This window comes from Elaeis guineensis, chromosome 4, assembly GCF_000442705.2.
Source record: "Elaeis guineensis isolate ETL-2024a chromosome 4, EG11, whole genome shotgun sequence".
Taxonomy (NCBI): Eukaryota; Viridiplantae; Streptophyta; class Magnoliopsida; order Arecales; family Arecaceae; genus Elaeis; species Elaeis guineensis.
Genome location: NC_025996.2, coordinates 7,590,514 through 7,603,787, shown reverse-complemented (window position 1 = coordinate 7,603,787; position 13,274 = coordinate 7,590,514). Strand labels below are relative to the sequence as shown.

Here is a 13,274-nt window from a genome sequence, read left to right as displayed (position 1 = left end):
GAACGGTTTACTGCAGCAGCAACAACGTGTAGCAGTAATATACTAACAAGTGCAGAAAATTTTGAGTTTAGCTCTTCTCTTGTTCAGATTTCATTGTGGTCAGTCATTAATTCGCTTAATTCACAAGGTAGTGTTTAACAACAGGGAATTGAGTAGTGCCCAGTGGGTGATTTAATGAAAGCAAAGATACAAAGAAACGATTAGTAGACATATACCATCCATTGAATTCTTTCGTCCTTTTTTTTTTCTTCACATAATCATTGCATGCACACGAAGGTGAGTGGCACAAGAACAATTTAGTTGCAAGGAACATACATGCGTGCACTTACTGGAAATAATAAATCAATTAAAGGGTGTTTGGCTCGTAATCAAAATCAAAATAGAAATAAGAATCGAAATGGTTTGGAATCGAAATTGAAATGATCAAATCTTTGAAATGTTTGGTTCGTGACCGGAATCAAAATCGGAATCGAAATAAAAAATTAAATCTATAGAGAAAAAATAGATTGAGTTCTATATAGATTGAACCATTCCCATTTCACTTCAGAATCGGAATCGAAATAAACTCCTCCTAATTAAACAGTTAGAATGGGAGTCATCCATTCCGATTTCGATTCTAGACCTCCATTTTTTCAACTAAATACCTTCTATTTTACTATCATCATCTTGAGATACCTTGATAAACTCATTTATTGAAGATTTGCCACTAATATTGCATATAAAGCAAATCCCATTTTTATCCATATGCAGTAAAATGCTTGACTTATCGAGTATGAACGCATATGAATTGAAGTATTGACTTCATCAAAGTTACATGACAGATCTGTTGTATGCATGGAAATAGGACGTCAAATATTTACATTGAGAGTAAAGTCTCATGTTGCATTACCTCTTAGTACATTGGAGCTCTCTCACAGTTTAGAGGATCTTTCATTTAAGTTCTTTAAAAATAAAAAGTTCTTGGTACTTGATTTAGGTAGTTGTTAAAAATATTTGTGAGTTATAAAGATAATATAGTAAGAATCAAGATAGATTTTTCAAATTAAATTGAAAAATTTCACCTTATGCTTCTCGCATTATATATAAATGATTTTATTAAATGCTATTCATTAGATGCACACATGGTTAAAACTAGCATTTTAAAATTCGAATTTGTAAGCAGTAAGAGCTTATTGAAGGTAAAAGGGATTGGAGATGGGCATCTAGATTAATATTACACCAGTTTGAATAGTATACAGTATATGTCAGAAAAGCAAAGAGGTGTTGTATTTAAGCATAGCAACAAATAGCGGATCTTAGTTTATTTCAAGTATTCCTACAAAGAGTTTTAGACCATTAAAACGTATGATATTACATATAAATATATAAATTGAACTTGTATTAAACAGAAATATTCTCATCTCTCCTTTAAGCTAGATAGATAAAATACACTAAACTTTTTTTCCTTGGCTAGTCATTTATAGTCTTTTCATTCTTGGTCTTTTGAGTAAGAGATAAAACGCTCACTTAAACATCTTACTCTCCCTCTCTTACCCCCAGTCTGAAGCTCTATAAAAGTCCGTTGATGTTTAGGTTGAGAAAGGCAATTCCAAATTAAAATTATTTATGTTATGTAAACTAGATGGGAGGGGAGAGTAAAGGATTGGACGGGAGCAAGCTTTTTTAGTCTGTATTGTTATTTTGAATATCTCAAGGTGTTTAGAGATTCAGATATTGAGAGATGGGCTTGAGGAGGCTTGAATTTTTTTTCTTTTTGTTGGAGCAAAAGAGATGATTATCGGATTGATATGGACCACTTTGATTATATGAATGATACTGGTGGGTCATGAGTAAGATATGTCACATTGTAAACAGCAAATCACTTACCAAACTTTCGAAGATTAACTAAGTCAGAAATGTCTAAATGAAATGATTTTTTTTCTAAAAAAATCGACTAACTTTTTGAGATCTATGATGTAGTGTTATTTCCTAAGGAGGGATGCACCGACCAATCAAATTGAATTTTTTTTTAAAAAAAATTAATCGGGCTATCTTCCAATCCAAGAAAAAAATTTACTATGCTAATTAACTCGATTTACCATCCATTTGTAATATATTTGATGACATAGTCATAAAATTGAATTATTCAACTTCTATCAGTATTTATTTTCATATTTTCAGTATTCAATTTATATCCATATCTATCTAAAACACATAGAGGTATAAGTTTTTACGTGCCTATTAATAATATCTATATCCATATTTGTATTCGTTAACAAAACAAATATGGATATAAATATATTGATACTGACCCATATCCGATATGGTCTCAACTCTATCTATTGCCTAACTATATATTTCTCAAACTTTAATTCAATCATGGCTGAACTTAGACTCTCTAAATCTACTAAAATAAAATCTTCCCTAAAATACTGAACGACAACTTTGACCAATCAAAAATAACTGAAAAATGGCAAGAAACTTAACCCTTGCATTTCTGAATTGCACATGTTGGTCTGAGAACCCTGAACCATCTTGCAACTTGATTCGATCCAGCTTCTCTAAATAATCGAGTCGCTTTACATCAACCTTTACACAACCATTTCCACATGCAAGTTAGATAGTTCCATTACCGACTATTCATAGCTTGCCATGGCCCACCAACTAGCTGCACACTCCTATATGGGGGAGAGCGAGTGACCACCCTCTTTTGTTCCTTCTATAAGGCAGGAAAGAACTCTAATGTTCATACAAAGGCCCTTGAATTTCTCAAAAGAATATATAAAATTAAGAATTCTCTCATCATGCTGGTGAATATGAATACAACGGTTGGATGCGTGAGTCGCCCTCCTACGTAGTTAGTGGTGGAAGAATATGTTCCGTTTTTTTTTTTTTTTTTGATACAATTTCTGGTCTTTCCACTCTTTGCCGTAGGAGTTTCTTTCCAAAGGTAAGCGGCAAATCAGAGGTGTGGTCCCATATTCTTTCTCCCTTCTAAAACATACAGGGCATATGGAAAGTGAAAAAAACGACCATTATATCTCCTTCAAAAAAAAAAAAAAAAAAGAATATTCGGCCGAAAGGAAAGAGTAGTTTGCCTGATTATCCTGTATTTGGCTTTCGGTGAAAGAATTCCATGGCAGTGTTTTGCCGCGAAGGCCACAAAAAGCAGACCAAATGCTTCTGAGCGAGATTTATCATTAAAATATATGTTTTATTAAAAAATTAAAACAATCATTTAGGCTATCTTCCAGCTGAAGATCCAGCCAAGTATGCTTGCACCTAAAAAAGATTGGATTTTTTTTAAAAAATATATATATTTTAAATCTAGTGCACAGATATAGGGATGACAATTTATCCCTCCCATCGATATCTAACCTGGCTCAATTCGAATGGTATAAATTTTATCCGACCGGCAATTGATCCAGAGCATGTACAATTAATACAAAAACTCATCCCACACCTAATATATGTATGGATAGATAGATAAATATTTGATAGGTTGGGAAAGAATGAATAGCTAATGCTCCATCCATAATGTGGTAGGGTTGGGAAGGCAGCTGGGTCGAGCATATCTCAATATTGACTTATCCTATCAGTTCTGTCTAATGCCAACCTCTATTGTCTGAGAAGATAGGAGTATAAAGATTAAACTAGCCCACGCATCTGCTCCCCTCTCAATCCATCTATAACTCTCAGCATCTCATTCCCACCCCATCATCAAGAGCAGTTAACCCAGCATTTTTATGCTACTACCTCATGAACATTTTTTCAATCTCGAATCTCCTAGTTCTTTAGTGCAGTATCATCCATTGATTGACCAATAGATTTTAAGAAGCAAAAGTTTTTGAATCTCCATTGGCAGCAAGTAGTTCTCTTTCTTTTCTCGAGGTAGGAGGGAATGGAAGACAAATCAAAACTGTAATATATATGATCTAGAAAAAATACTAACAATTGCTGAAGATGAGATTTTTTAATCGATTCATCAAGGAGGATTCAATGAGAGACAGAAAGATACTTCTTTGACATCTCTCTATCCACAGTAAGGGTAATGGACTAAACCATAAGTCTGAGTATGTTCTCTTGAGCAATTGACGGTTCTTCAATTCCTGGCTCTCTGTTGTCCTGCTATTCAAACTCTCAATAAGCTAAGTTGTGACTTTCATCATTTCCGATAGTATATATTCACAAATTTTCTTTTGGAACAAAAAAAAATAATTTATATATATAAAAAATAAATTTTATAATTTTATCCAACCCTATTTATTCGTCCTTCTTAGTTTAACTCTACCAACCCATTAAATTCTATCTATCCCATCTTGCTACGAGACTATCATCTTGGCTCACTCCAAGTAAGTGCGGATGAGGTTCTGTTTGAGATTGCTCTTAAATAGAGATTTTGAATTTTTGGAAGTAGAATTTTTTGAAGTGAAATTTTGAAAGAGACTTTTATAAAAATTATTTGCTGTTTGATAACTATATTGATAAAATGTGCTCTCCGACATTATCAAAAAGTATTTTTCGAAAAAATTTCAAAATACAATTTTTTTAATAGATTTTTCAACTTTCTGACAAAATCAAAATAAATATTTTTATCAAACCCACTATATATTTTAAAATATTTTTTAAAATTTAAAAAATATTTTATGATATTCTAAAAATTTAATCAAATAGAATTGAATATAAATAATGATCTACGTGATTCGTATCCAATTAGTTACCATTACTGTAAAAACGAGGTGTTGCTTACCACAACCATACTAGAATGAAGTAAAAAATAGTTTTGAGCGTCCATCAAATTTTAGCGGTCAACATCATTGGGATTTTTTTTTTCCCCGGAACTAGAACTAATCTTAGTTCAGCCTGTCAAACCCTACGTACTACGCACCTAATACTGCTCACAGAAGGGCCACAACATGTCAACCAAAAGGGAAGTAAAGGGTGAAGGATCCTGCGGTGCCCACGCAGCACTGCAGAATACGGTGCACCCATGGATGGCATCCATCGTAGGATGGATGACGGTGCATGAGCAAGGATGGTGCGATGCCCATGGTGCACATTTTGTGATGTACTCATCCATCCTGTGATGGTGGCCATCCACGGACGCATTGCAGGATCGGTGCCAACAACAACAACAACAACCAAAAAAAAGCCACATTACCTTACATGTAAAATCCGATTCTATGATTCTCTTTCACCACCACAAACTAGATATCTTGAAGATGAACACAAACTCCAAAACCAGAGCATTCATAGATTCAACCAAAAACCAAGCAGAAGCATGATACATTAAAGATCGGAATAAACCCCTCCAACCATGTGATCGGAAAGAGGATTCCGACACACCAATCCGTTATTCGATATATATCCAGAGAAGAAAGCTAAAGGCACCGCCACCGACGAACGTTGGGCCTAAAAGAGCTGGCCGCAGTCGGCGATGGTGACGGTCTTCGATGTCCTCCCCCCCGCGGAGCCCACCTTCTCGATAGCTGTGACGACGTCCATCCCCTCGACGACTTGGCCGAAGACGACATGCCTGCCGTCGAGCCAGGGGGTTTTCGCCATGCAGATGAAGAACTGGGAGCCGTTGGTGTTGGGCCCCGAGTTGGCCATGGACACCACCCCGGGCCCCGTGTGCTTGCGCACGAAGTCCTCGTCCGCGAACTTGGCCCCGTAGATGGACTCCCCGCCGGTCCCGTTCCCCGCAGTGAAGTCACCTCCCTGGCACATGAACCCCGGGATTACCCGGTGGAAGGTCGACCCCTTGTAGTGGAGCCGCTTCCCCGACCGCCCGAACCCATTCTCCCCCGTGCACAGCGCCCGGAAGTTCTCCGCCGTCTTCGGCGTCACGTCGGCGAACAGCTCCACCACGATCCGCCCAGCGAGGGCCCCACCGATCGTTATGTCCAAGTACACTCTCGGGTTAGAAGTCATCGCTAGCTCGATGGGCGGATGGAGGGGGTAACAAGGTTTCTGGCTTTTGCTCTCTTCCTCCCTCTCTTCTCACGTTCCTGGGGCTCGTTGGGGGTTGTCGGGCTGGGGGTTCTGCATATAAAGGCCTCTTGGGCGCGAGATGCCAGGTCAAGTCGGATCTGGTACGTGGGTTGCGAAACGTGTCACGATCTGGGAAGGAATAAGGTTGAAAAAGCACGATCCCGTAACCAGGTCTAGTGCGGTCCAGTTACCGCCGAAGATGCTGCGACCACTTGCCACTTATTTATTCGCATGGCATGATGCAAAGCGCATGCATTGCCGACATGTGCCGGCAGCCAATCACAACCATATATTTCTATAATAATGCATCAAGTTACATATTTGATAAACCAGATCTATAGAAACTAGCATTCTTTATTGGCTGCATACATATGGAGAATGCAATAGAGAGAATAATTTTTTGATCATGGGATTAGTCCGATCAAAAATCCAATTACAAATTTTTGATCGGAAAATTATGAGCTGGATTAGGTCAACAGTTTGGCAATGGACCAATCCAACCAAAAGGCAGCATAAAGGGCAAAAAAGAGAGGAGGAAAGAGAGCCGAAGGTTCTTAGAACCTTCATGTTGCCTTTTGCTTATACTGATCTGAATTAGGGGACCTCATCCATCCAACTAATAATTTCTCTTTTTGATGGGATTCAATTAGATTGCCATCTACACCGCTGTAGATGCTTTTGTGATCAATTTGTTATAAGCTGCCAGTACTTGAGTGCAGATGCTTAGTGGTAGCTTGTATAGCAAAATGGGCTCAGACCATCCTAGCTAGCGTCTCTTAGTTTGATTAATACTTCATGCTGATGTTGCTAATATATAGAATGATCATTTTCTCATGCTTTCTCTAGCAATCACGAATTTATCTGGCCATTGTTTGGCTTCGATATTGGTACCATCCTCTGCGAGGAGGTATTGATGAGCCTAAAAACTATCAAAATTCTCCGAAATCTTAAATTGTCGCACATGAGCACTATCAAGGCTGCTACAGTTACCAGATTGGATTGGAAAGAAATTAACAAAAGGATACAGTAGAAAATGGCAAAAGCACTGAATTTTTTTAAAAAATTCAACCCGTTGAAGCTAAGCGAATTAAAGTTAAAAAGAGAACAGAATCAAATGTTATCTCCATTACAGCAAAGATTAGTTCTCATAACTAAAATAATCAAGGATACACAAGAAAATTTAAAAAATTTAACACTTGCAAGGGATTTTAACGAAGGGTTTCCTTTTTTGTTTTTATAATACATGATCGACCAACCTCCACTTGTAATTCTCTGGAAGGATATGCCCTTTGATGCTGACTTCATGCAATTGAAAGAGCTTTAATTGTTCCCCGGGGGTTCTCAATCATTCACATTCCTTCTCCCACACATCAGCATTTACGCAAACATCTTTCTTACACTGCTGATGTATTAATTTTGACATGGTTACTGCGAAACATGGCTCATTTTGCCCATATAACATTGTGTTATGACATGCTTTATTTGTTGCAAAAGGCATCGTGAGCGATCAGGTTTTATTATTATTTTTGTGCAGAGTTTTTCTAAACATTATATTTCAAGATAAATTATAACAAAATCTAAATTTTCATATTTCTATTATTGTAATAGGGGATAAATATGAGGCTTAACGAATTGTATTTCATTCTTTAGAAGTTGCCATTGCAATGCTATTAAGAAAAAGTTTTCCAAAATTGCCAACATAAGTTTTCGGCTGGTTAGTCATGTCCAATTTTTTCCTCTTAGGTTTAATCAGAAGATCACAAGAAGTTACTATGATAGACCCAATATAAAGATTCCACGAGGACATCAATTACATTAACATCTAGAGTGATAGAAAGAGTCATTAGTTGGAGCTCGTGTTGCTTCACAACACCAGTCTACTCCCCACTCCCACACCGGTTCCCTGGGGAGACGCGGATTGGTGAGGCACAAAGGAATTGGTGATGGGAAGTTTTTGAAAGTGGGGAACTGATGCCGGACGGTTGTAGGGCTTAGGCTTATAGTTTAGCGCAAAGACCTCTCTTGCAGAAAGTAAAGCCTCTTTATACCCTCTGCCACTACGGCAACTTAGAATTTATAAGAGCAGGAGATACACGCTCATAGGATCGATCAATCCGTGGTCCATCAAGAATCGAAATATTCTCTCTCGTAGCATTTGTCCGTTTAAGAGGAAGTATCGTATCAGAGGAGACTTACCATGCAAAGTCCATCTTTACCAACCTCCCTTCGCCAAGTCCCCCCGCCAAGAAGTCTTTCTCCAGGATTTTATATTACCATACTCTTTTGTGTTCACATAGCTTCACCACCATTCACCTGGACGTGGCAAGCAAGGAGAACAAATGGAAAACAGCCGTCTATTTAGTCCCTTCAAAGGGAAAAGAAAAAAAAAAGAACTTCATGTATTTGTCATCGGAGAACAAACAAATTTGCGTTGCTCCTAAACTTTCAAACCCTGACAACAGACAAAAAGAAGCATCTAAATTGCCGGTCATCCCGCTTTAGAATTCATTAAACGAGGCCCACGTTACAATGTTCCGCTTCAACCATGTAGTTAAGTACGTAACCACATAACATCTGATTGGATTGAAACACCCTGAAAATAAGGTGGTCAGCCGGTTGCTTGTCTCGTTACCAATTTAGCCTCAAAACAAAATCACTACCACGGAGCACCTGACTCTCGCCCTCCGAGCCGCGACTTCGACCTTCCCTACCGCCGTCGTCATTGACAACCAGCACCAACCTAACGAAGCCGGCAATGCATTCTTTACCCTTCCTCGCCTTTTTCCCTTCAATCCCACAACTGCCGTCCTCTCCCTCGTTCGCTTCGATCTTTCGCGCTCGAAGACTCCGCAAAACCAAAACCCATCAATGCTATCCGTCTCGCCCCCGCCATTCTTTACGGCCTAACGTCGGATTCGGGAATGGCTCGAAACCAGTGGATCCCAGTGGAGGGGAAGGAGCTGGCCCGCTTTCTCACCTCCACCGTCGGCAGCTTCGTCCAGGACCGCCTCATCGACCGCGACCGCCGGGCCCACCACAAGGAGCAGTGCGCCGAGCGCCTCGCCGCCGAGGGCCGCACCTTCCCTCCTCCGCCGCCGCCCCCGAGGTCCGCTACTCCGACCAGGCCGTCCTTGCGAACCTCGACTGGGGCATCGACGCCCTCGAGGAGGCCATCGCCACATCCAACCCAGAGGCCAAGCTCGCTCGCCTCGGCCACGCCGAGCGGATGCTCCAGGTTTGCGCGCTCCTCGACCCTGCCCAGGCCACAGCCGGCGTCCCCAACTCGTACCTGTCCGCCTGGGCCCACCTCCACCTCGCTTACCTCGCCCGCCTCCGCGGCGACTCCCGGGGCTCCGCCCTTCACGCCCTGGAGATGTTCGACGTCGACCCCTTCTTTGCCCGCATCGACTTCGCCCCGGAGCTATGGGAGGTGCTCTTCCTCCCCCACATGGCCTCCATCGTCGGGTGGTACGTCGAGGCCCGCCACCGGATCTTGGTGGAAGCCATGCCGGACGCCGGCGACCTCTCGCTGACGCCGAGCTCGACGACCAGCTATTCCACGAGTCGCTGGTGCTCTCGGTGAGGCCGGACAAGGCGGAGAATCTGAGGGAGCTGGAGAAGCGGTATGGGGAAGCGCTGGACCACAGCACGAGGATGTACGCCAGGTACTACAAGGATGTCCTCAGTCAAGATCCGGCGGCTGCAGCGACCGGGAGGAAGGGGGCGCCGGTCCTGCCGCCGATCGCGGAGCCCCCGATGACGCCTCTGCATGAGGTCAGCCGTTCGATCCCCGATTACGTCAAGTTCGGGCCCATCTTGCCCAAGAGCGCGGGTTTCTCTCCTGTTCTCAAGAACAGAGACGACGAGGATGGAGGCGTCCCCTGTCTTGGCAGTGACGAGTATGTTTAGCCTTTTGCTACACTTATTTCAAATCCATCCTTTTTTTTTTCAAAGGTTCCACACCTGCCTCGTGACCGTCTCTTAAGCAATTGATAGAAGAAGAAATGAGATATTAAAATTCTTCATGATTTCTTTCTTTCTTATTTTAATGCAATTCTTCATGATTTCAAAGGGTTGCAGCAAATACATAGACCTAAGGTTCTTTTGCCGAGGATAAATAAGAGGCATAGTCTAGTCCAATTTAAATGCATTGAACCCATATACATATCCACTTGAGATACAAGCAAGAAACCTTGAAAAACATGGATTTTGGTTTTAGTTAATTAGACATCACATATCATGATCAATGGTGTGAAGTTTTGTTTAGAAAAACTATCACGTATTTTGTACGAGAAACAGTTGAGGTTGTGTACTCTGAAATTTGTTGAGCTTTACCATCAAGCCTTATATAATTGGCAGCTCCCAAATATCCGTACGTAAAGAGACCTATAGCAGCTGAACTTGACATTGTTTTAGCGCAATGGGAACTTGCTGAATATTAGACATGTGGTCTGCGATGGTGCAATCCAGTGCCACATGTCCATTGCATCCCAGGAAGAAGAGATGCTGGCTGCAATCTTGCAATGAGATATTCATTTGATCATTTGAGCTACCATATATTCACATGTCTCCAATTCATCCATCGGGTTGGTAGTGTCAAGCTAAGTGCTCCAAGTTTAATCTCTTCAATTTGAATGGTAAGAAAGAGAATTTAACGGTACAAGTAAATTGCACTCTTGAATGGATTTGCATGCATTGGTGTGGTGTTACATGATATAGTTTCTCAATACTAGTTCAATTCCAATCATGGAATGTTTGAAATTAGTATTTGTTGATGCATTTCATTGTAAAATGGCGGCAATGTAGTCCTTGTTCATATGATTTTATTTATTCAGATGAAAACTTTCTAGTCGTTACATGGTACCTCCTCATTCCAGTTTTAAATTGGTGATGTATTGTGCAAATGCAATCAAACAATTTCTGTTTTTCCATCGTCTTTATTTGTCTATTGGCGTTTCTACAGAATGAGCGTAAACCCAAGCTCTGCTCAGAAACTGGAAAAATCAAGTGGACAGGTCATCAATGTAATGCTCATAATTCTTGCTCCAAACGTTTCATCTTTTTATTATCAAAATAGATATCTTCTCTCTAGCATCTGTGGGTATTGCAAATTGAAATTTCCATCATTCATTGCTAGGGTGCCTTGCTTGAAGAAAATGAAGCTGACAATGATTCTGATGGCGGTGATGTTAGTAGAGATTCTGAAATAATGATTGATCAACAATTAGCTCTAAATAGCATGAGGCAAAAGGTTGACTATGGAAGTTTATCGAAGTTTCTTTCATCTAGAATGAAGGATCGATCCACATTTCTGAAGAGTTATTCTCCTGCGGATTCCCCCAAATCACTTTCCCCTAAAGTTTCATCTCCAAAACCACTCTTCTCTTCTGAAAAGGAACCAGAGCAACTCCTCCGCCTTTCATCCAGTCGTGTTACAAATCCTTCCCCTAAGATGATCTCCCCTCTGGATTCCTCAAAATCTACTCCAGAGTTTTTGTCTCCAAAACCTGCAAAAGAATCCAAACTACTCCGTTTCCGTCTGGTCACTCCCCAACAGGATCACCATCTCCACATTATTTCAGTGACCTGAACATTAGTTCAATTGGCTCTGACGATGAAGGGGTATTGACTTTGTGTCATTGTTACTGGAAGTCTTGTTCCATCTTTTATTTTTTTCATTATTGAAGTCTGGGTTTATAAGGTTTGGCTTTTTTGCATCCTATACTTTGAATTCAGAAACTGCGGGGAAGTTGCAGGAACAACTTCAGTGGCACACGTAGCATAGCCTATGCATATGCGAGTAAAAGTAACCATCTACCGAATGACAGGTAGCTAAGTCAAACAAAGTAATACAAATTATCTTAACAGGTTCATCATCATTTATAAGTATATGGCTAATACACTTTATTTTGAAATTTGCAGTCATCATATTGAGAGTGAAGATGATATGAGCCGATGCAGCAGTTCTCTTCACTCATCTGATAGTTTGATGCACAGAGCAAGACCACCAAAGGACTTTGTTTGCCCTATAACAGGCCAGCTTTTCGGCGATCCAGTTACTCTGGAGACAGGTCAAACATTTGAGAGACGAGCGATTCAAGAATGGATAAAGAGAGGAAATAAGACATGTCCTATCACTCGTCAGCTTCTCTCTTCAACTATTCTACCTAAAACCAACTATGTTCTGAAGCGACTCATTGCATCATGGATGGAACAAAACCCTGATATTGCCCAAGAATTCTGTCACTCTGAGACCACCAGTGCTTCCGTCAGTCCAATCTCTTCCATGGAATTTTTTTTGGAGCCAAAAACCTCAGCAAATCTTAGTCTTCCTCTTGCTCAAACAAGACTGAATACTAAAAACAATGAGAGAAGGTGCAAACATTTACAAGAGCAGCACTCGCTACATCTCCAACTAGCGTAATATCTCAAGCTGCGAGCAAAACAATTATAAATGGGCTAAAGCCATATACCTTGCGTCTATGCACTTTTGAGGACTTGCAAGAATGCGAAGAAGCTGTTTTGACAATAGCAAGGATATGGAAGGATTCAAGGACTGACCCAGGGATTCATGCTTATTTGTCCAATCCAAAAATTATTAATGGCTTTGTTGAAATACTATCAGCTTCGACCAACAGAGAGGCTCTTCGAGCATCCATCTATGTTCTGTCAGAACTTGTTTCTGTAGATGAAACTGTAGGTGAAATGCTCAGCAGTGTAGAGACTAATTTTGATTGCTTGGCTGTCTTGCTTATTAATGGCTTGGCTGAAGCTGCTGTTCTTATCTGCCAGCTGATGCCACCATACTCCCAGCTTGTGAGTCACAACCTCATACCATCCCTAGTTCAGTTAATAATGGAAAAAAATGAACAGATGGATGACTTCTGCTTGGTATTGGAGCCCAACAGTGCTGCAGTAATAATACTACAGCAGATCCTGTTAGGTGGAGATGAGAATAGCCGGTCATGTAATGCTTTAAGTGTTATTGCAGCAAATGGCCTTCCTGCTTTGATCAAGTGCATGGATCAAACTGAAGGACGTGTTTCCATTGTATCATTACTTCTAAGCTGTATGCGTGCTGATAAGGGCTGCGGAAATCTAATAACAAATAGAGTCGAATTAGCTCCAGTGCTTGAATTGTTTCATGCTGGAGATGAGAGCACAAAAAGCATATGCATTGATTTTATCTCAGAGCTAGTTTGTTTGAACAGGTGTGTTCTTATACACCGGGCCTCTGCACATTTCTAATTGTGGTCCTTATGAATGATATATTAGAATTTGTTTGCTCAAATTCTGTTTTA

The 13,274-nt window shown here is 40.5% G+C and overlaps 2 protein-coding genes across 2 annotated transcripts in view; one reads left to right on the top strand and one right to left on the bottom strand.

The window, feature by feature from the left end:
• Window positions 1-5,195: 5,195 nt before the first annotated feature.
• On the bottom strand, window positions 5,196-6,000 carry LOC105044089 (peptidyl-prolyl cis-trans isomerase). Its single transcript, XM_010921887.4, has one exon. The coding sequence runs from the start codon at window positions 5,911-5,913 to the stop codon at window positions 5,392-5,394; it is 522 nt and encodes a 173-aa protein (XP_010920189.1). The 5' UTR covers window positions 5,914-6,000; the 3' UTR covers window positions 5,196-5,391.
• Window positions 6,001-8,525: 2,525 nt separating this feature from the next.
• Window positions 8,526-13,274, top strand: part of LOC105044090 (putative E3 ubiquitin-protein ligase LIN) — a 20,056-nt gene continuing 15,307 nt past the window's right edge. Inside the window, 9 exon segments of the mRNA XM_073255994.1 lie at window positions 8,526-9,056; window positions 9,059-9,506; window positions 9,509-9,872; window positions 10,937-10,997; window positions 11,111-11,530; window positions 11,533-11,595; window positions 11,710-11,801; window positions 11,896-12,376; window positions 12,379-13,184. Coding sequence (XP_073112095.1) covers window positions 8,895-9,056; window positions 9,059-9,506; window positions 9,509-9,872; window positions 10,937-10,997; window positions 11,111-11,530; window positions 11,533-11,595; window positions 11,710-11,801; window positions 11,896-12,376; window positions 12,379-13,184 — 2,897 coding nt within the window. The 5' untranslated portion in view covers window positions 8,526-8,894.

Excerpts from the sequence above, each read along its gene's own strand:
- LOC105044089 (XM_010921887.4), bottom strand. The coding sequence starts at position 5,913 with ATGACTTCTAACCCGAGAGTGTACTTGGACATAACGATCGGTGGGGCC.